Source organism: Mustela nivalis (assembly GCF_964662115.1).
Source record: "Mustela nivalis genome assembly, chromosome: 17".
Classification (NCBI taxonomy): Eukaryota; Metazoa; Chordata; class Mammalia; order Carnivora; family Mustelidae; genus Mustela; species Mustela nivalis.
The window spans coordinates 61,731,932-61,754,267 of NC_139036.1; the positions used below are offsets into that span (position 1 = coordinate 61,731,932).

General features: G+C 58.2%; 1 protein-coding gene across 1 annotated transcript; it reads left to right on the top strand.

Annotated features, from left to right (window-relative positions):
• The first annotated feature begins 1,362 nt into the window (after nucleotides 1-1,362).
• NARF (nuclear prelamin A recognition factor) lies at nucleotides 1,363-22,139 on the top strand. Its single transcript, XM_082705582.1, has 11 exons — nucleotides 1,363-2,438; nucleotides 4,242-4,322; nucleotides 6,319-6,462; nucleotides 9,571-9,703; nucleotides 12,607-12,741; nucleotides 14,945-15,063; nucleotides 16,347-16,476; nucleotides 17,511-17,574; nucleotides 18,415-18,552; nucleotides 19,009-19,166; nucleotides 20,734-22,139. Exons 1-11 carry the CDS (start codon nucleotides 2,196-2,198, stop codon nucleotides 20,973-20,975), a joined length of 1,587 nt encoding a protein of 528 aa, XP_082561708.1. The 5' UTR covers nucleotides 1,363-2,195; the 3' UTR covers nucleotides 20,976-22,139.
• The last annotated feature ends 197 nt before the right edge of the window (nucleotides 22,140-22,336 follow it).

Genomic DNA, 22,336 nt, shown 5'->3' on the forward strand with positions numbered 1-22,336 from the left:
TCAGAAGGACTAGCGTGAGTTCATAATGCATTTTGCTTTAAAAAGTTTCCTCATGCTGTCCACTGAAAAGTCCTAGAAACAATGACCAGTGCAGTAGCAATGAGCAATTCTAGCATCCGTTCTGTGGTTTTTAAATACCAATTCCTACTAAAGGAACCAGGCTTTTTGGTGAGAGGACTGATGTCAGGTCTAAAGCAGGAAATGTACAAGCAAATGTATCAAAAAGCAAAAAGACTGCTAACATTTGAGTATCTTCTCAAAAAATTTTGGAGTCTAGCTAAAGAAATTCTATTAGCAAAAAAAGAAAAACGGGATTTGAGTATTAATAAGAATAATTCAAATGAACTGAAAATCTCCAACCATTTAAATCCATAACTTTTTTTTTTTTTAAAGTAATCTCCATGCCCAATGTGAAGCCCAACATGGGGTTCGAACTCACAACCCTGAGATCAAGACCTGAACTACAATGCTCAACCAACTGAGCCTCCCAGGAGCTCCCAAAATCCATAATTCATAATGATATATTTTTTTTAATTCTTTGTTCACTTTCGGAGGATGCTGAGAAAGGAATTGGATTTTTTTTAAAACTTATGGATTCATCTTGTCTTTATAAAATTTACAACAGAGTAACCAAATAGTGAATGAGAGGAGTCTCTCATTATGAAAGTATTCCTTGGGCGCCTGGGTGGTTCAATTGGTTAAGCATCTGCCTTCAGTTCAGGTCATGATCCCAGGATCCAGGGGTGGAGCCCTGCGTTGGGCCCCCTGCTCTGCGCCGAGCCTGCTTTCTCCCTCTCCTGCCTGGTGTGCTCACTCTCTCTCTGACAAAGTTGGTTTTTTTTTTTTTTTTCTTTTTTTAAGGAGAGATTAGGGAAACCTGGACACTAAATACATATTTGATGAAATTACGTAGTTGTAACTTGTTTTCACATGTGGTAATGGTATCGTGAAAATGTTTTTAAAACAGTAATGAGGAAGGGGCGCCTGGGTGGCTCAGTGGGTTAAGCCTCTGCATTCGGTTCAGGTCATGATCTCAGGGTCCTGGGATCTTGTCCCGCATCGGGGTCTCTGCTCAGCAGGGGACCTGCTTCCCCCTCTCTCTCTGCCTGCCTCTCCGCCTACTTGTGATCTCTCTGTCAAATAAATAAATAAAATCTTAAAACACACACACACAAAACAGTAAGGAGAAATACACACAAATGACAACCTAAAATTACTCTCTTATTCCCGCTGAAAATGGAGGGAATGGCGCTGACACAGACCCGAGTAAGGCAGGGGTTAGGCCGGAGGCCAATGCAGACCCCGCGGGTTTACCTGTCGGAACCTCCATCAATTAAAACGGAATCAAGAGAACGTCCTTTGGGTGGGGTTGGGGCGGGCAGGGGAAGCTGCGCTCAGCTGCGGACCAGCGGGAACCTCGCAGTGGCCACTGCCGCCCCCCAGCCGCAGTCACAGCTCGGGGCTGGCGAAGCCACCGTCCAGCCTGCAGCTGCCCCTCCCAGCGCCCCCGCGTCCTCCGCGGACGTGGGCTGCTCCCCGCGGGGCAGCCGGCTCGGTCGGGACGGCAGCTCCCCGCTGCCTCCGAAGAAGCCCAGCGTGCTGGTGCGACGGCCGGAGACCACCGGACTCCCTCGGGCCCCCGGGCTGCCCCCGGCAGGCTTCCCGCTCCGACCATCCCGCAAAGAGCAGACAACACGCATGTCGTAGCACGTCGGCTTTCACGACCAGGAGTGAGCAGCTTCGCCCGAGCCCCGCAGAAACAACTGCGCGTTCCCGCAGAGCCGGCGCCGGACCGTCCCCGCACGTGCCGGGACCGCGGGCGGACTCGACTTCACACCCAGCTTCCCGCGCGCCCCCGCCGCCACGTGGGGCGCACCCGCGCATGCGCACTGCCGACCGGCCGGCCTACGTGACGCGCCTCCGGGCGGCAATGGCGGTGGCCTGGCGAAGCCTGTCTCCAGGTCCAACTGACAAACCAGGCGCCCCAGGATAAGTCCTACAAAGGGTCTGCCTGTCCGCCTCCTGGGGAAGGTCTGCTTGTCCGCTCCGGGCCGCCCCCGACCCGCGAGCCGCGGAAAAGGGCGAGATGACCCGCGGGGCCGCCCGGACGACCGCCGCTCTCCGCCCCCGCGCTCCGATTGGCTTCACGGCCCGGACCGCCCCTTCCTCGGGTTGTCATTGGCCCAGACGGAGATATGTGGGCGGAGCCGCACCGCCCTCTCTGCGCTCCTACTGGCTTGGAGTTGTGGCCCGCCCCCTCCCGGCGTTCTCATTGGTCGATCGGAGCCTCCGGGGGTGGGGCGGCACCGGGGGTGACTTCAACAAAGGGCGGCGGGCGCCGGGCGTCTGTGACCGAGTCTCCCGGTGCTGCTCTGAGGCCGAGTCCTGGGCCCCGGCCTGCCCCGCTCCAGATGAAGTGTGAGCACTGCACGCGGAAGGTGGGCCCCGCGCGCTCGGGGCGGGGCGTCGGTCGGGCCGGGGTGGGACATCGTCGGGCCGGGGTCGGGGCTGCTCCGGGTCGGGCGGTCAGTCCTGCCGGGGTCGGGGCTGCTCCGGGTCGGGGGGTCAGTCCCGCCGGGGTCGGGGCTGCTCCGGGTCCGGGGGTCAGTCCTGCCGGGGTCGGGGCTGCTCCGGGTCGGGGGGTCAGTCCCGCCGGGGTCGGGGCTGCTCCGGGTCGGGCGGTCAGTCCTGCCGGGGTCGGGGCTGCTCCGGGTCCGGGGGTCAGTCCCGCCGGGGTCGGGGCTGCTCCGGGTCGGGGGGTCAGTCCCGCCGGGGTCGGGGCTGCTCCGGGTCGGGGGGTCAGTCCCGCCGGGGTCGGGGCTGCTCCGGGTCGGGGGGTCAGTCCTGCTGGGGTCGGGGCTCCTCAGAGACAGAGGGTCGGGGGTCGTTCCAGCCGGGGCTGCCAGGGGTCAGGAGGTTGGTCCGGCCGGGGTCGGGGCTGTTCGAGATCAGGGGGTCAGGTCGGGGTCGGAGCCGCCTGCGGTCACCGGCCTCCGGGAGACCTGGTGCCCCGTGCTGGCGTCGGGTCCCAGCTGCGGCGCGGTCCCGGGTTCCCTGGCCCCTTAGCCCCCCGACCGCCATCGCCGGTCTCCGGGATGTGCCGCTCCCGGCGCCTGTGCATCCTCCGGCCGACTCGTCTCCTGTGTGACAGCTGGTTCGGGGATACCGGGTGGAGGGCAGCTGGTAAGCGGCGGCCGCTGCACCTGCCAGAATCCCGGCGCTCCTGCGCCTCAGGTTACACTTCCAGGTGCCTGTGGTCACCTGACATTTGGGCTCACGCTCAGTCTTTCCTGTTCTCTGGCACTTGTCTGTCGTTTCAAGATATGTTTGAAGGCCCCCCGCCCCCGCCCCCGCCAAAAAGCAAAAACCAAAAAACCCCCTCAGAAAAACAAACTGACCTCTGTCACCACTCAGGGCAATCCTAGCGGGCACCGTTCTTGATGTGGATGATTGAAACAATGACCAAAACGTGTTTTCTGTGTGCTCACCTGTTTTTAAAGATGTTTATTTATTTACTTATTTGACAGAGAGAGAGATACAGCGAGAGAGGGAACACAGCAGAGGGAGAGGGAGAAGCAGGCTTCCCGCCGAGCAGGGAGCCCGATGTGGGGCTCGATCCCAGAACCAGGATCATGACCTGAGCGGAAGGCAGATGCTTAACTCCTGAGCCACCCAGGCGCCCCCAAAACATGTTCTTAAAGAGTTTTTATACAACTTACATAATTACAGTAAGAAAACAGGAACGTAGGGAGGGCAGGGCTGGTCCTCCTCTCCACCTGGGTAACCCTAGGGACCGTGGTAGCCTTCCACGCTTGCTTCTAGGCTGTAACGGCGTAGAGAGCCGTTCACTGTGGGAATCGGGTTTTTTGGTTTGTTTTTCCAAAAATTAGATCATATAAATATTTTATCACTTTCCCTTTTTTTTTTTTAAACTTAACACTATACGGAGATACATTTCCAGAGCATTACTCCCAATTCTAGTTCAGCGTAATCGGAATGTAGCAGGTGTCCAGGCTGTCAGTGTTATTTACCTGGCGGGGGAAGGCCACGTTGCTTCTAGTTTTCAGTTACCGCAAGGACACGGATAGGGAGGGCATGCATGTGTGTGCACAAGTCCAGGTACTTTTATCTTTATAGAAAGGATTTCTACATATGAGGCTAATGGATCAGAGTGTACACACATCTTTCTAAACTGAGAGTCAAATTAAAAGTACTCTTCTATGTTCCTTTGCTTTTTCAAGGAATGTAGTAAGAAAACAAAAACCGAGGACCAAGAGAATGCATCAGTTGAAGGACCGAGTCTGGCCCAGGAGAGCGGAGAGGCAAGTAATTTCTCAGTTTCGCGTTAGCCTGGAGTAAATGGCCGGGGCTGTTTTTCTCTTCTCGGAGGGCTCCTGTCCCTGGCACACCACTGCTCTAAGACAAAACATGCTGAAGTGGTGCCCCTGCAGGGGCTGCGGGCATGTGGGGCGGTCATTCCTCCCGTCCAAGAACTAACGAGGCCCTGGGTTGGTCATTCCGAGGCACATGACCTTCTAGACAGAAGTGCCAAGAGCAAGAGTTCTCAGAATACGTACACCCAGCCGAAGCCGACTGAGTGAAGAACAAAGGAAAATAGCATCTTCCGTCACTGACTGGACATAGTGGCATAATATTTAAATCTCCAATTTCTTAAAAGAAAAATTTCACTCTGTAAAATGGGAGTTTGGGTAGGTAATTTATAAAAGAATTCAAATCTCGCGATCCGGTAAGTTTATTTTTCCAGTGGTTTCTTCCCTAACTCCATTCTTGAGGGTTTAAATCCTTCTTAGCTAGCAGTGATGGCTTAAGTTTATTGGGTAGGGGAGGTCACTCTTCCCTTGGAAAGGACTGGTCCTGACTTCACTCATGGAGAGCTGGCAGCGTGGGAGAAACAGCAGCAGGTTTCGCTTGAGTCTCTTGATGCCAACACAAGGTCTGACCTGGCGGAGCTGATCTCGTCCGTCGTATACCAGCTCTGCTCTGCTCTGGCAGCTTAGGGCTTGGCAAGCAGCAGATGAAATGGGCACCCGGGGCGCAGAGGCAGAAGTAGCAGGGAGCGCCTGGCGCCTCCCACAGCTGCCCTCTGGCCACATCACCTCGGACAGACCTCTAAACCCGGGAGCCCGGTTTCCTTATCAGTAACCTGGGGACTTGGGTCCCTTCCCTGTCAGGGCTGTGGTAATGCAGAGATACGGTATGCACACAGCCTCAGCAGGCGTCTTGCCAGCGTGGTGGGCGGCACCCCGTAGGGTGAGCAGCTGGGGCGGGTGTGCTCCCCAGGCGGGGGGAGGTGGAGACAGAGTGGTCTGGGGCAGGAGACAGCTCAGGGTGGGGGCAGGCGGCTTAAGGCAGCTGGCGCAGGGGAATGAAGGAAAGGGCCCGGCAGACCCGGCGGTGGGGCCAGTGCTGAAGGCAGGAGAGCGGGTGTGGCCCGGGAAGCCGCGTGCAGTTTGCGGTCCAGGGGCACGGAGCTCTACGGGGCTTGGGAAAGGAGAGGGCTCCACCGGAGGTGAAGATGGGGGAGGTGTCGGGCTTGCCGGAGCTGGCACTGCTCTGCCGAGGCTGGTGGCCGAGAAGGGGCGATGGACAGTCTTCCCCGGGATACACATGTTTAGGAGACCAGAGGAAGTGGAAGGAACAGGTCAGTGGGAAGGGACCGGACCCAGCCCCGAGAGCTTGCAGGAAGGAGAGCGTGCGGTGCGTAGTGCACCAGCCATGGAGGGAGTCCCACCGGGAGCAGCGCGGAGAGCGCGCATGGGCCCCTGGGCCGGGCCAGAGGGCCAGGATTCTCCGCGCAGCGCAGCAGTGTCTGTGTGCCGGGCCACGTGCTCCAGACCCTTGCTGTGGCTGCTCTGGCCCACCCGGGAGCTTGTTGGAAACTCCTGGGCACCATTCAGACCTCGGGAAGCCAGGCTGCCGACTTCCTTGGGGAGCTGTGGGCCTTGATGAGCTCAGCGGGGAGTACAGAGTAGGCCAAGAGCGGAATCCCCGGGGGCAACCCAGAAGGGGACGGAGGGACGGAGGCACCGGGCCAGCTCCTGAGACACAGGAATGTGGATTTCTTCCCGCCATGTGACAGTGCTGTCCTGTTCTCACCCTGGATTGTCATCTGGGTGACTCCTTGATCTCACCGGCCTATTCTATCCCCCGCGGCGCCCGGAGCTCCAGGCCTGGCTCTCTGCTGTCCAGGATGATCCGTGTCCGTGTTCGTGTTGGTCTCATGCTGTCATTGTCCCCAGAGAAGCACATGTTTTAGTCTTTATTGAAGAATCAGACCAGAACATCCTTGTTTCATAGAAGGGAGAATTCCATAAACTGGCCGATGCCAAGATCTTTCTGAGTGACTGCCTGGCGTGCGACAGCTGTGTGACAGCGGAGGAAGGAGCCCGGGTCTCCCAGCAGAACGCCAAGGACTTCTTTCGAGTTCTGAACCTTAATAAGGTAGGGTTCCTGGGCACTTGCTGGTTCTGTGGTCTGGGGCCGGGAGGTGGTGGCGAGGCATGGAAGCCTCTGCTGGGGCACCGGGCACGCGTCTTGGCCCTGGCCCCATATCCCTTGCTGGAGTCCAGTCTCTCCAGAGCCCCTGCCCAGGGTCATGTTCCCTCACTAACGTGATATGAGGCAAGGTCCCTAGTCTGTTCCTAAAGGCAAGGTTCCTAAAGGCAAGGTCGGATGGTCTTTTCAGGCTGGGGCAAGGCCGTGGTCCCTCTGCTGTCCTGTAGAGCTGTGTCACTCAGCTTTGGACACGTGAAAGGAAGGGCAGGTGAGCCAGAGGGGCTGAAGCATACCTGGGTTTACCCCTCGCTCCCGGCCGCTCTCAGGAAGCCGGGTCACAGCCGGGCCTGCCTGCAGCAGCGCAGGTGCCCCTGGGAAACCCCCCACCCCCCGTCTCGGTAACAGCCAGTGTGTCAGGGCCAGGCAGAGCCCATGAGCGGTGTGGGCTGCACGTGGGCACCGCGGCATAGAGGACAGAGCGCGGCGGTGTCGTGCGTGTCTGCCCCTACCCCTGTGGCGTGCTCCTGGGACGTCATCCAGCATTTTTAGGTCACGGTTTCAGAGAGAAATATTGGTCTTCCTGTCGTCAGCAGTGTAGTGTGTCTGTTCCCTTCCTGGTGCTCAGGTTCCCCGGGAGGCCCCCGAGTGAGCGGCAGTCCCCACCTGCTCTTGCTTGTCCTTCTCTGAACAGAGTGGCTTTTGCTCTGCTACTGCACTGAACAGACTTGGCTCATTGGTGGTGCGGCTTAGCTCCTCCCCGTGGCGACAGCTTGATTCAGGCTTCAGTGGGAAGTTTTACTGTTAAGTAGATGTTTATAGAAACTTGCGGTCGATGTGCGTGCCCGTCGGCACTGCCGCTGCAGACGCCGCCATGGAGGAGGAGGAGACGGTGATTTCGCGAAACTGGACGGAGGGGAGGTTCCGGGCTGGGTGAGCGAGCTGCTCCCACGGCCGTCGGGGCACCGCACTTGCCCTTTCTCCGCTGCCCGTGGGCCTGGGCGCTGTCTGCTCCCCCGCTGGCCACAGAGCAGCTCCCTCAGAGAGGGGACGTTTGAGTGAGAACAGTGTGAGGCCTGGAGACCTGGGCAGGGCATCAGGTGGAAGGGTTGGAAGCACCGAGTCTGGCTCCTGGAGCTGGGGACAGACGACCCTCTGCCCTCCCCCTTCCGTTAGCAGCGGGGACTCACGATGCCCCCGGCCCCTGCCTCCTCACTCTGCTGGGCTGCGTTCAGAAGCGTGACTTGCTGACAGCGTCTGACCCACGCAGCCCTGTCCTGGTAATCCCGTGTGTGCCCCGAACGCCAGGTTACAGGGTCACGTGGGAGACCTGACGCCGGCGTCCTCACCTGCGTCTCGGCCCCTGTGTTGCTGATGAATTGTTCGTGTTTTTCTCAGGAGTTCCTGAGCGGCCACTGTCAGTTTTGACTCAGGGTGTTGATGGCCTTGTTGTTTCATGTTTACACACTAATTTTTCTTAAAGATTTTATTTATTTTTTTGTCAGAGAATGAGCACAGGCAGGGGAAGCAGCAGGCAGAGGGAGACGTGGGCTCTCCGCTGAGCAGAGAGCCCGACGCGGGGCTCCATCCCAGGACCCCAGGATCATGACCCGAGCTGAAGGCAGACGCTTCACTCACTGAGCCCCCCAGGCGCCCCACACAGTATTTTTTTTTTTTAAAGATTTTATTTATTTATTGGACAGACAGAGATCACAAGTAGGCAGAGAGGCAGGCAGAGAGAGAGGAGGAAGCAGACTCCCTGCCCAGCAGAGAGCCCAATGCGGGGCTCCGGGGCTCGATCCCAGGACCCTGGGATCATGACCTGAGCCGAAGGCAGAGGCTTAACCCACTGAGCCACCCAGGTGCCCCTCCCCAGTACAGTATTTTTTAGAACAGTTTATAGAAGGTGAGAATGATCCACTCCTTAAAAATATCCTGCAGTTTGGGGATCCTGGGTGGCTCCGTCACTTAAGTGTCTGACTCTTGGTTTCAGCTTTGGTTATGATCTTGGGGTCATGAGATCAAGCCCTGTGTCAGGCTCTGTGGTGAACGTGGAGCCTACTTAAGTTTCTCTCTGTCGCCCTCTGCCCCAGCCCTGCTCTGTCTCTTTCTGTCTCCTTAAAAAGAAACAAACAAAATACATGCAGACATGCACCCATACCCCACAGTTTGCCATACTGACCAGGACGGAGGTCCCCGGGGACAGATCTCCGGACACTGTTTCGGTGTCTATGTATTTTGTTCTAATTGAAATGTGTTGGTGTGTGTGTATCTTTAAATTGTTATTGGGTCATTTCAGTTATTTATGGGCCAATATGGTAATATTTTTTTTTCCTCTAGAATTACCCACTTTTGTTCACGTGTTCACATTTATTGATAGAATATTGTTTTTAAAAATTGATGAAATCTCTAGGGAAGTCACACTTCTTTTTTTTTTTTTTTTTTTTTTTTTTTTTTTTTTTAAAGATTTTATTTATTTATCAGAGAGAGAGAGGGGGGAGAGAGCGAGCACAGGCAGACAGAATGGCAGGCAGAGGCAGAGGAAGAAGCAGGCTCCCTGCTGAGCAAGGAGCCCGATGTGGGACTCGATCCCAGGACGCTGGGATCATGACCTGAGCCGAAGGCAGCTGCTTAACCAACTGAGCCACCCAGGCGTCCCGGGAAGTCACACTTCTTAATCCTAATTTTTTCCCTTAATTATATTTGCTAGTGCGTGTGAATTCTATCACTGTTTCTTTCTTTCTTTTTTTTTTTTTTTATGTATTTATTTGACAGAGAGAGATCACAAGTAGATGGAGAGGCAGGCAGAGAGAGAGAGAGAGAGGGAAGCAGGCTCCCTGCCGAGCAGAGAGCCCGATGCGGGGCTCGATCCCAGGACCCTGAGATCATGACCTGAGCTGAAGGCAGCGGCTTAACCCACTGAGCCACTCAGGCGCCCCTCTATCACTGTTTCATAGAACACTTACTACATTCTGTTTGACTGGAGTCTTCATTATGGTGTCTTACGTCACTCTGCGTACCCAGCACCCGTATCATTCTCTCCTCTGTCTCCCGCAGAAATGTGATCGCTCACAGCACAAAGTGCTGGTAGTGTCAGTGTGTCCTCAGTCTCTGCCTTATTTTGCCGCCAAATTCCGCCTCAGCGTGACGGATGCATCTAGAAGACTCTGCGGCTTCCTCAAAAGTCTTGGTGAGATGTCTTGATACTGTCGTGAGTCTACGAGGCCAGCCGACAGCTGTCCTCTCTGTCTCCAGCGTTCAGCTCCCGGGGGCACAGCTTAGACCAGGACCTCCGCCAGCATCTCGAGGAACGTAAGACGACCCTGCCTCCGACCTGCAGGAGGCGGGCGTCCCTCACCCCCTTACTGCGCGGGTGGGTGTTGCGTGAGGTCTGTGGCTGGCCCACCAGGAGCAGCAGGTGATGGGGTGGCGGGGACATGTGGGAGGGTTCAGGGATTGCCAAGGAGTGTGGTGTCGTCTCAGCCCCAGGGCCCGCAGAAGGCTGGGACAAGCCTAACCATGGCGAGATGACCGGCATCCTGCTTTCCGGGGTGCTCTCCGGAGAGCAGAGCAGGGAGGGAACGGGCTGTAACCCTAACCCCCGCCCACCCACCCTCTGTGCAGCGTCTGCCACCCTGGGCTGTCGTCCTGCACAAGACCACCAGGCAGGCTCGGGAGAGGAGAACTGGAGGCGTTTGCCAACATGAGTTTTGGGTTTTCTGCAGTGGCTTCTTTTTTTTTTTTTTTTTTTTAAAGATCTCATTCATTTATTCACACGAGCGACAAATAGGGAGAGAAAGAGAGAGGCCGTGGGAGAAGCAGACCCCCCACGGAGCAGGGAGCAGCACGGGCTCCATCCCAGGACCCTGGGGTCATGACCCAAGCCAAAGGCAGACGCTTAACCAACGGAGCTACCCCATCGCCCAGTGGATTCTTTTTCTGTTGTTTTTGTTTTTTGTTTAAGATTGATTTATTTAGGGGCACCTCGGTGGCTCAGTTGTTAAGCATCTGCCTTCGGCTTAGGTTATGATCCCAGGGTTCTGGGATCGAGTCCTGCATTGGGCTCCCTGCTCAGCGGGAAGCCTGCTTCTCCCTCTCCCACTCCCCCTGCTTGTGTTCCCTCTCTCGCTGTCTCTCTTTGTCAAACAAATAAAATCTTTAAAAAAAAAAAAAAAGATTGATTTATTTATTTTACACAAAGTGTGTGTTGAGAGCATGCCAGCTGGGGGAGGGGCAGAAGGCGACGAATCCGAAGCGGACTCCCTTCTGAGCACAGAGCCGGACACGGGGCTCAGTCTCTATACCCCAAGATCATGACCTGAGCCGAAACCAGGTGTCAGATGCTCAACCAGCTGAGCCACCAAGGCGCCCTGCAGTGGCTTTTAAAGACCTAAACACGTGGAGGGTTACTAAGACAATAAGGCGACACTTGGAATGAGCCCCTGGTCCTTGGGGCACTTTGCATGGTTCCTGCACGCACTGCCTGCTGCCGGACTGGGCCACAGCGCCGAGGGCCGTGGGGCCGTTCCCTCAGGCTTGGGATCTGAGAAGGCTTCAGGTGGGCTTGGCTTTACCGGAGACCAGAGTTCCTAGATACTGTCTCTCCTCATACTGAAAGGCCCTATTTGGGGAGACAATTTTTTAAAGAGTGGGGCATTAGATATTAGTAAAACATATCCACAATGAACCTGATTTAAGTGTCATCTTAAAACATTACCTTATGTTTTATAATTTTTTTAAGAAAAATTATCTAGCTGCAGATATTAAGGTTATTTAATTCACTTTGCTATAATTATTAAAAGTACAATGTTTTGTCTCGGGCTTATGTGCCAGTATTAAGAAAACTTATTTTAAAGATAGCTAAAAAGAGGCACCTGGGTGGCATAGTCATTTAAGCCTCCAACACTTGATTTCGGCTCAGGTCATACCTCAGGGTTGTAGGGTTGAGCTTCATGTCAGATCTGTGCCCAGACTGTGGCTCTCTCTCCCCCTCCCCTTGCTTGCACTCTCAAATAAGATCTTTCGTAACAAACACACACTAAGGGGGCGCCTGGGTGGCTCAGTGGGTTAAGCCGCTGCCTTCGGCTCAGGTCATGATCTCAGGGTTCTGGGATCGAGTCCCGCATCGGGCTCTCTGCTCAACTGGGATCCTGCTTCCTCCTCTCTCTCTCTGCCTGCTTCTCTGCCTACTTGTGATATCTGTCTGTCAAATAAATAAATAAAATCTTTAAAAAAAAAAGAAAGAAAGAAAGAAACACACACTAGGGACACCTGGGTGGCTCAGTGGGTTAAGCCTCTGCCTTTGGCACAGGTCATGGTCTCAGGGTCTAGGGATCGAGCCCCGCATCGGGCTCTCTGCTCAGCGGGGAGCCTGCTTCCCTTCCTTTCTCTCTGCCTGCCTCTCTGCCTACTTGTGATCTCTGTGAAATAAATAAATAAAAATCTTTAAAAAAAAAAATGCTAAAAGCTTTAAAAAGAAAAAAAGTTACAAATCAGCCTAAAATTTATGGCATTCAGAAAGGGACGGGCTGCCAATTTACTCTATTCTTTTTTTTTAAGATTTTATTTATTCATATGACAGGCAGAGATCACAAGTAGGCAGAGAGGCAGGCAGAGATAGGAGGAAGCAGGTTCCCCGCCAAGCAGAGAACCCGATGCGGGGCTCGATCCCAGGACCCTGAGATCATGACCTCAGCCGAAGGCAGAGGCTTAACCCACTGAGCCACCCAGGTGCCCCTACTCTATTTATTTTAAAGAGATCAAAGATTATCAGACAGATCTGACCTCTGACCACAAGAGAGTGCTGCGGGTTCCCTGTAATCTCACGTTACCGTTACGGCTACTGTGAGGTTTTGCATCAGTGTAGATCTAGAGAGAACAAGAGCAAGCCAGAGAGAAAACATACATATTTTCTTGTGAAAAATGACCCTGTTTGTTGTTTGAAGAAGAAGGTGAGGCACGGTCCTGGGCTTATGCGGTCTGTGGTACAGACGAGGTAAGAGGGAGACGCAGAGCTCGGTGCTGTGGAGTCTGCAGACTCGCCGCGGTCCCCCGATAGGTGACGAGAAGCTGAGCGCCTCCTCTTTCCTGCAGGGGTGCACTATGTCTTCGATACAGCAGTAGCCGCGGACTTCAGCATCCTGGAGAGTCAGAAGGAGTTCGTGCGCCGGTACCAGCAGCACAGCGAGGAGGAGCCGGCGCTGCCCATGCTCACCTCCGCCTGTCCCGGTGAGCACCCAGGGCCGCGGCTGCACCTCCTGCGCCAGAGGCACCATTTCTCACGAGTCTGCCTTGGGGGCAGGCGTGCAGATGGGTGAGGTCAGAGGTCACGGGCCCCCCCGCACTGGGCGTCCTAGACCTGGAGGGAGTGGAGAGTTGGTGGGGATCCCCGCAGGCCCACTCCGGAGCCCCCCACCTCACTCAGCCCCTGCCTGGTGCACACCAGCCACCCCCCACTCCCAATATGGCCTGATACTTGCTGCATCCAGGGTCTGGAGCCCTTTAAGTCTGTTTATGTGTAGGTTTGAAGGTTCTAGAATGTTCTTCCTAAATGATGATGCACTTTCCCTGGGGATTTCTTTATACCCAAGTGTGTCAGAACTGTAACTGGTTCAGCTTCACATCACCTCTCAAATTTAGGGACATGAGGTCAGATTCGGGTCAAAACTAACCCTTGCCTACAGTCAGTGTTGCCCTTTTTGCTTCTCAATGACCGTAAGGACATGAAAGCAACGTCAAGGTCGGAAGATCTGACCTGGCAGATGGGATCAGGGCTGTGGGCAGTCCTGTGCCGGCTCGCAGGGCGTGTCTTCCTCATGCAGGGCTCCCGGCCTTGGGGTGCCCTTGCTGCCCACAGACTGACCGGTGTCTTCTGTGGGGTGTCCTTCTGCAGAGCTGGGCGCCTCATGCCAGGCCTCTTCTCCGAGTACGTCCCCTCTTGTCCCGGCCTGTCAGTGGTGGCCCAGGGGAGGGGGGAGTCTGCAGTGCTGCAAGAAAGAGCCGGCACCGAAGTAGCATGTGAGCACTGTCATCCTCCCCTGCTGCTGTGGAGCCCGCAGCCGCTTCTCTGTTCTCCTGACTCCATGGGAGCTGGCAGGCGCTGTCCAGGGCACAGGCCGGTGTGTCTGCCCCCGGCCAGTGTCGAGTAACAAGTTTCCGATCACAGGTCTCCTCAGGAAAGTGCTGACCTGTCTGGTTTCAGATGCAGGGCACCATGGGCTCTGGGACCTGGATTACTCCTCCCCGTCCCTGCTCGGTCCTCTTCCCCACCCCCGGGCTGTGCATCCTCTGTGGGCCCCGGCCCTTACCTCCTGCTGTTTGGCGTGATGTCCGGTGCCTCTGGCCGCCCCACATCGGCTTGCCTGCAGCATCGAGGTGCCCTCCGCCAGGGAGCCGTGTCTGCAGGTGCCGGCCTGGCACTGAGGCTGGGTGGGCGGGGCCTTGCCAGGCCTGCCGTGCAGTGGGAGGGACTTTGGGCCCCCAAAGGCTCCATCCTGCTCGGCAGTTTTTTGTTTTTAACGTTCAGAGGCAAGGGATAAGGAGAGTCCCTGCAGTGGCCGCTGCCCTCGGAGCTTCGGTGGTCGCCACGGACGTTTCCTGTGCACACGACCGTGGTCATCGCGGACATTTTCCTGTGCACGCTCAGGCCCACGTGCCGCTGGCGGCTGCGGTCGGCGTTTGTTCAGACAGGGTTGCCGCGTCGTCTGACGTGCCTGCTGCTGCTCCTGGCCGGCAGCGGTCAGAGGGAGGTGGCCGGCTGTCCCCGCGGTTCGATGAGCAGCTTTGCACTCGCCGTGGTGCTGTGGTGGGGATGCCTGTCCGTAGGGTCGGCCTGCGTGTCCGTAGGGTCGGCCTCTCACCGGGCTGTGCCCAGGAGGTGAAGGACACGAGCCCCACCTCCTGCAGGCCTTCTCTTGACCCGCGTTCCCCGGACGGCACCGCCGCAGGGGGAGCCCGGCCCACAGCGGCCCTCGGCAGCTCAGGAGATGCTCAGTACCAGCCCAGGTGCTTAGGCGGAGACCCCGTGTGCTCTCTGGACCTCACCTGGGCCTGTGAAATTCTGTCCTTGCCCTGAAGAGGGGGCAGTTGTTGGCTGGTAACTTGCGATAGGCTTTGTGGCCGCACAGCGGGAGGCCGGGTGCCCTGGGACGATGCCGCACGGCTGCTCCTGCTCCGTGAAACTTGTTTTCTGCACCAGTTTTCACTTTCTTCCGCTGCATCCTCTCTGGTCAGGGGCCGGCAGGGCCATCTTCCAGTCTAAGGCATATGCAGCTGGGGTCCCTGGGGTCCAAGGTGCCACGAATTCCCTGGAAGGTCAAAAGAAGTGGTGTCTGGCTTTCCCCCAAGTGACAGGGTCCGGGAGCTCAGAACTCGTGTGTGACGGAAGGAGGAGGAGGCCCTGCGAGGAGCTGATGGCCCGTTCTCTCCCCAGGCTGGGTCCGATATGCCGAGCGGGTGCTGGGCCACCCCGTTACCCCACACCTCTGCACCGCCAAGTCTCCCCAGCAGATCATGGGCTCCCTGGTGAAGGATTACTTCGCCAGACGGCAGGTAAGCCGACCGCCTCCCAGAGGGCAGCACGCGGGCTAGGAGATGGTGGGTGTCCCCAGGAGGCACAGTGAAGGTGGTCTTGGCCTCAGATCGAGTGGAAACACTGTCTGTCCTGGTGGTGGGGGGCCCCGGAGATGACTGCCGTGGAGGCGGCCCTGTGTGGGGGCCTGGCCTGTCCCCCAGGCCACAGTGAGTAGGCACGTGACTCCTTTAGCCACTTCTGCCTTCACGTGGTGGGAAGACTCCTAGGCAGGCTCCTGAAGGCCTTCCCACGCCCTCACCCGCCACGCGTCCCCCCAGTGCGCGGCGCCTGTGTTTAGCTGGCCCCTGCGCTGTGCCGCCCCACTGCAGGCCCCCACTCCGACCCCCTGCCTGCGATCTAGGGCCACGTCAGGAGCCCTGGCAGCGGCCAGGCCTGGTTCCTCCTGGAGGTCCCAATACCCCAGTGGTGCCCGTGATGTGGCCCCCTTTTGTGGTCGGGTCTCCAGCTGCCAGGGTGCCCAGAGTCCCCCTCAGATGACACATCTCTCCAGGGAACCGGTGAGGTCTGGCCCTGGAGACACTGGAGAACACAGCAGAGCGAGGGATCCCACAGACCCAAAGCTTTAAGAAGCCACACGCCTTGACACCCTCGTGCACTTAGGGTGCAGGAAAAGGAGCTGTGCGACCTTCTCCCTTGTGCTTGCCCCGTCCCCACTGTTTGGGGGAGTCCGGGAGTTTGCCAGTCCTAGAGGGTAACCGGGCCTGTGGGCCCGCTGAGAGACGGGTGCTCTCCTCAGGCTGGGGCATGTGTGGGGCCGTTCGCCGAGGCCTCGCCACAGATGTCACTCAGCGACTGCCCTCTCGTGGTGTGGCTGCCGACTCAGCTGCAGGCAACAGAGAAGCGTCCTGAATAGGTGTCCCTTGGGAAGTTTCCGGGAAGTTTGAGGGTCGGCCAGCCAGGCGACAGTCCCACAGTGCCTTACCCTTTTTGGCGTTCAGCCAGCATGTGCACAGGTCTAGGGCAGCGCGTTCAGCTCTTGGCAGCTCTCCCCCGGCATCTCCGGCTGCCGGACCTTCCGGGCTCTGGGTGGCTCGGCCCCGTCCAAAGCGAGGCGGCCCTGCGGGGGGCCGGTGCAGCCGGGAAGCAGGCGCGGGTCACAGCTCGGTCTGCAGGAGGCCGGCCCGGACCCAGAGTGGCCTCAGCACGTGGGGGCACCCCTGGGGAGGGGTGGGGGCACCAGCTCCCAGCTGGCCTCCTCATTTCCCCACAGCCCCAAGCAGGCTTTGCCCTTTCTTCCCAGAACCTGTCTCCAGACCAGATCTTCCACGTTATCGTGGCTCCTTGCTATGATAAGAAACTAGAGGCCCTTCGAGAAGACTTGCCCACCGCTTCCCACGGCTCCCGGGGTGCCGACTGCGTGTTAACCTCAGGTGAGGGGTGGGCGGGCAGGGTACGCCTGGGGCCTCTGGCCGGTCGTCCTCTGAGGTCCCGACAGGACTCCGGAGGGTTTGAGTGCAGGGAAGTAGGGGGGCAGCGCTCCCGCAGCCTGACGTCCCATGTGAGACGGAGGCTCTGCCGACCGACTGGACCTGCACGTGGTAACACGGGGACTTTTTTTTAATTTAGTGTCAAGTGGGGGCCCGTGGGGCTCCAGTGACCTTGCCAGCAGCCCCCACACACTGTGCTTGGCAGAGAGCCTGCAGCAGGTTCTGTGTGCTGGGGCAGAAGTGATTCTCTGGTATCCTTGAGAGCCCTTCAGTGGGACACTGCCGTTGGGGGGTGGCTTACATCCGCAAGCCCCGTGCCACGTCGGCAGGGCAGCCAGCTCTCGGGGGCAGAGACTCCTGGGTGCGGGTCCCCCAACCTGAGACTCCAGCGTAAGGACCCGAGGAGGGCCTCTGCTTCCCCGGTAGCCGGTGGGTTTGTGTGAGAACCGTGCACCAGCCTTGCTCGGGCACAGTGCCAGCTTTACCGTTCTGTCTCGTGTTGAGTCACTGCATGTGCGTGTGACGCCACGGCCCTGGGTAGCAAGGGTTTCTGGGGGCCCTGGTGTAAAGGGAAGTGGGGACGTGGTTCCGATTCTCAGTTCATCTTTGCACACCACCGACCTCCACGTAAATGCAGCCACTGTGTCCTGGTCCTCCGTCCACAGGTGGTTTTACACAGGCATTTTCTGCTTCAGAAACAAAAATACGGAGAGATCGTTGGCAAAAGCATCCCTTGTTTTAAGGGCAGAAGGAGGACTTGGACTCTTAAATTCTACCAGAATTTTTCACGTTAGCGTTATGCTGTGCCAGAGATGGGTTCCCACCCTCCGTGCAAGTGACCGTGCCCAGGGTCACCTTAACGGAAGCTCCCATGGGGGAGATAACCTTGGAAGCAGCTCCTCAGGAAGCCTGATGTCCGGCTGGCGTGGGCCGTGTGGCTCCTTCCGCCACGCCTTATGCCGCCTCTTTGTCTGTAGGTGAGGTCGTTCAGATGATGGAACAAAATGACCACGCAGTGAAAGATGCTGCCGTTGACACTCTGTAAGTGACTTTTGCAGGGAGGGGCACCTTGTGGGTGGCCTCCCTTCTTCCTGATGGGGCCATGGGCAGCAGAGCGATGGGGGGGAGGGGGCCTGACCTGGGATTGCCACTTCCTGTGTCGTGGCTCGTTCCCCACCATGACCCTCGGTCATGCTCACAGCTCTCCAGCAGAACACCAGCGGGGCCCTAGTGTGCGGTGCCACCCGCTGGGGTGTGGCGATTTGGGTTTCCGTGGGGATATTTAGGTGTCCACGCCCTCCACCTCTGAATTCTGTGTGTTCCTGGTGTTGTGTGTCAGCACCTGCCCAAGGGTGGGTCACCTCTGGGGAAGAACGGCTCCCCCACGTCTCTGCGTGCTAAGAGCACTGGGCCGGGGTTCTGTGGTCCTGGTGTTCCGAACCTGCAGCCGGCGCTCCCTTATGTGCAGGCCTCGGGCTCCGCGCGGGGCGAGCCCGGGCTGCTGAGCGGTGGCCGCCCTCGTGTGAGAGGCCACCTTGAGGTGCACAAAAGTGACGGCAACAGAGCCTGTGGCCAGAGCCCATGCATGTCCCCACTGGGGCGAGTGTGCACAGAGTCCCAACTCTGGCCCGAGTGCCGCAGTTTGGGGGGACACGCGGATGCCGGGCGGCAGAGAGGGGAGCCACCAGCCCCGCGCGCTGAGCGGGGCTTCGCCTGCTGCTTCGGCCACAGTGGTCGCAGGGCATGCTTCGTGTTAGTTGTTAAAACTCAGCAACATGAGATTTTTGCCTGAATGTCAATATCTGTAAAAGGTTTCTCTTTTCACGGGGAACCTGACTCTGGAAGTCTGACTCCTGCTTGTGTCGCTGTCTGCCTGGCCAGGTTCGGAGGCCCGAAGGAGGAAGAGGTGAGACGCCATGACGGGGCCAGCTCGGACGGGTACCTGGCACACGTCTTCAGACACGCGGCCAAGCAGCTGTTCGACGAGGACGTGGGGGAGGTCACCTACCGCACCCTGAGGTCTGCCTGTGCGCTCAGCACCGCCGCCCCAAGCCAGTGGGCGCGCACGCGGGTGGTGTGTGTGCGCGTGTGCGAGTTGGGGTCGGGGGCTGGCTGGCTGGCAGGGTTTAGAATAGCCGAGACCAAAGTGCTGTTTTTATTCAGATTTTTCATTTTGCTAACATTTCAAACTTAGATTGGAAAACGACTATCTGCCGCAGAGGAAGGACGCGAAAGATGCTGTAGATTAAAATCCATCTTGGTGGGATGCCTGGTTGCTCAGTGGGTTAAGCGTCTGCCTCCCTGATCCCGGGGTCCTGGGATTGACCCCAGGTCCAGCCTCCTGCTCAGCGGGGAGTCTGCTTCTCCCTCTCCCTCTGCCCCTTCTCCGTGCTTGTGCTCTCTCTCACTGTCTCTCTCTGTGTCTCAATTCAAATAAAACCTTTAGGAAAAAAACCCGCTGTGTTCATCTTACAGGAACAAAGATTTCCAGGAGGTCACCCTTGAAAAGAACGGGGAGGTTCTGTTGCGCTTCGCCGCTGCGTACGGCTTTCGGAACATCCAGAACGTGGTTCTGAAACTGAAGAAGGGCAGGTTCCCATACCACTTCGTGGAGGTGCTCGCCTGCGCCGGGGGTAAGACATGGGGTCTGGTCTGCCCCCAGCGTCCTTCCACGGCCCCCCACAGCCCCTTCCTTACGAAGCAGGCCCTCCTGGGTTACTCCAAGCCTTGCTCGTTCCGACAGCTCTGTGGGACTGTGGAGGCTGCCCTGGTGGTTCTGACCCGGTGGTCCCTCTGCATCCCTCAGCACGTAGTAGACAAGTGCCCCCTCAGAAGACCCCTGGGGACATGGTCCCAGAGAAGAGCTGCTCCTGGCAGCCTGTGAGAGCCTGATCTTGGTTCAGATGGCCCCACCGGTAGGCAGGATCTTTCCTGAGGGACAGAGGCAGGTCAGGGAGGCCCACATGGGAAATGGAGGCTGACAGGAGGCACCAGGGCCGGGGTTCCACGCCAACGGCCAGGGACTTGCTGGTGGAATAGGTACCAGTGTCCAGGGAGAGGATCCCATGGCCTCCTGGTGGCTGTGGGACCACCTGCGCCCTACTGAGCAGGGAGGCCCGCAGGTTTCCAGCCTGCCTGAGGAGAGGAGGCCTGGCCAGGGCGCCGGCGACAACCTGCCAGCGCTTCGGAGGGCGTGTGGGGCTGCGGAGGAGCAGACACAGTGAGGATGAGGCAGCGGGGGAGCTGGGCCCATGGGGGTGGGGGGCGGGGTGTCCAACTCCCCTGAGCCATGGGTGGGGGCTGGGCAGACTCACCTGTGCCCTGACAGCGGCGGAGCCCGGGGCAGGGATCTGCGGAGAGGACTGGGCTCCCTGGGAAGGTGAGCAGGGTCTCCTGCCATGGCTCAGCGTCTTCGAGGTTCAAGATCAAAAGTGTAGCTGGTGGAGGGCGCCTGGGGCGCTCAGTCAGGGAAGCCTCTGCCTTTGGCTGAGGTCAGGATCCCAGGGTCCTGGGATGGAGCCCCGAGTGAGGGTCTCTGCTCCGCGGGGAGCCTGCGTCCCCCGCTCTGCTTTCCCAAATAAATAAATAGACCCGTTTTTAAAAAATAACAAAATAAAATCTTTAAAAGAAAAAAAAAAGGCACAGCTGGTGGGTAGTGCCAAGGGCCAGTAGAGAGGGGCTTGGCCAGGGTGGCAGTTTGCTACAAATTCTTTTACATGAACTTAGCCCTGTAAATCATGGCATCCTTGAATAAGCCGAGAGGAACCAGCACCAGGACGTGGGAGTTGCGCCCTTTCTCCAGGCTGCGGCACTCGGGTGCATGGGCTCCCGTGCAGGCTCGCGGGGTCCCACGCCCTCCCCGGTGCCATGCAGCCCTCGGAGACGCCCATGGTGTGGCTGCCCTCGCCACAGTCTTCCTGCTCTTCTCCAAGTCCCGATGGGTATCCACGACCAGCCAGTCCTAGAGGCTGACCGCTTACTTCACTTTTAGGTAAAAAACGTTTCCTGGATAACGTACGTTAAGAGTAGGAAGCATAAGGGGCTGTGAGCCCATAACCGAGGCTCATGAGGCCTCCGGGGCCCCACGTCCAGAGTCAGTCCGGGCTCTGGCCCCACGGCGCTGTTGTTTCTTTCCGGCTGCAGAACCATCCCCTTCAAAGCGGCAGGAAGAATAGCATCAGCTCCCTGCTTGTCTTTCAGGCTGTCTGAGCGGCAGAGGCCAAGCCCAGACCGAGGACGGGCGGGCAGACAAGGCGCTGCTGCGGCAGATGGAAGGCATCTACGCGGACATCCCTGTGCGGCCCCCCGAGACCAGCGCCCACGTGCAGGAGCTGTACCAGGAGTGGCTGGACGGGGCCGACTCCCCCAGAGTCCAGGAAGCCCTGCACACCATGTACCAGGGCGCAGGGCTCCCCGCGGGCAGCCGGGACATCAAGTGGTAAAGGTCGAGCTGGCTGCCGGGGAGGGAGGCGCGGCTGAGCGCGGGCCGAGACCCTGCAGGAAAACGGCTCGGCTTCTCGGTTGCTACCTTGGTTTTCAGAATTCTGTACCCTCTTTGCTGGTGGTTCCCTCAGTGTTTGACGTGGTGCTCTCTTTGTGACGCGCGACTCGAGTATTCTGACCTGAGGGAAGGATTGCCCCAGTGTACGTATCTCTTTCTCTTAAGACTGAACAGTATCCCAAAGAACAAGAATGAAGACAGACCACTATCTTTTAGGCTTAAAAGAAATCCAAAAAGTGTCCTGTGAAGAACTAAGCCCCTAGAAGCTCAGGCTCGTCTGCCTCAGAGAGACCGTGTGAGGAGGCCGCTGTGGGGTCTGCCCGACTCGGCTTATTTTCACCCACTTCACGCTACTCCTGAATGGTTTTGCCAGAATGGGAGTCAGTTGCGTCCTTTTGGAATTGGGAGCTGATACACAAGCCGGGATTTCCAGCTTTCCTGGCAGCAGCCACGTGCTTTCCTGGTGCCAGAGGGTGGCGGGCAGCAGCCCCTCCTGGGACCAGACCTCTAACCCAGGGGCTCCGTGGCTGCGGGTGCCATAGGCCCCAGACACGCACCCCCTCGTTCGGCCGTTAAGGGGAGCGCACCGCGAGGCGGGGGAGGCCTGGCGAGGATGGAGGAGGGAGACGGGGCAGAGATGGGCTCCCCGTGGAGGCCAGGCCGTGCGGTCGACGGGCGCTCCCCTCCGTCCGTCCTGATGCCGCTGCGGTCCTGCCTCCCCCCAGCCTGTGCTTCCTGAGGGGCGCTCGGGCAGCCCGTGCTGTGCCCACGACGGGCCGCAGAGAAGGAAGGGGACGAGCGGCCCCACAGGCGGGGCCGGCAGCGGCCAGACCACGGACACCCGCGCTCCAGGTCCGGGCTCGTCCCCGAAGCGCGAGACCTCCGCAGAGGGCTCTGGTATCGGGAACCCGAGCGGCGACGCTCCTGTCGACCCCTCCGTGCCCTGAAGCCTCCACTTCCCTCCGTTTCCTCGTGTTGTGTGTCGTGCTGTGGCGCGTACCTGTCCGGGCTGCGTGTGGCGTGAGATTGTACATTTCTTTCTCTCTGCTCGTGGCCGGCTTCATCCTCTGCGGTCACGGATGATGGAATAAACAGCTGAAGGATGGGTCTGTGTGTGGAGAATCCCTGAACCAGGTGCTCCCTCCAGCCAGGGCCTGGGCTGCGCGCTGAGAGACGCCGGTGTCGCACAGGCCGCGCCCTCCGTCGCCTTGCACTTCTGCAGCCCGTGCCCGGCCCGGAGCAGGAGAGCCGTCGTCCTCGGTCTCCAAGGGGGCCTAGAAAGCCACCAGCCAGGTGCGCGGT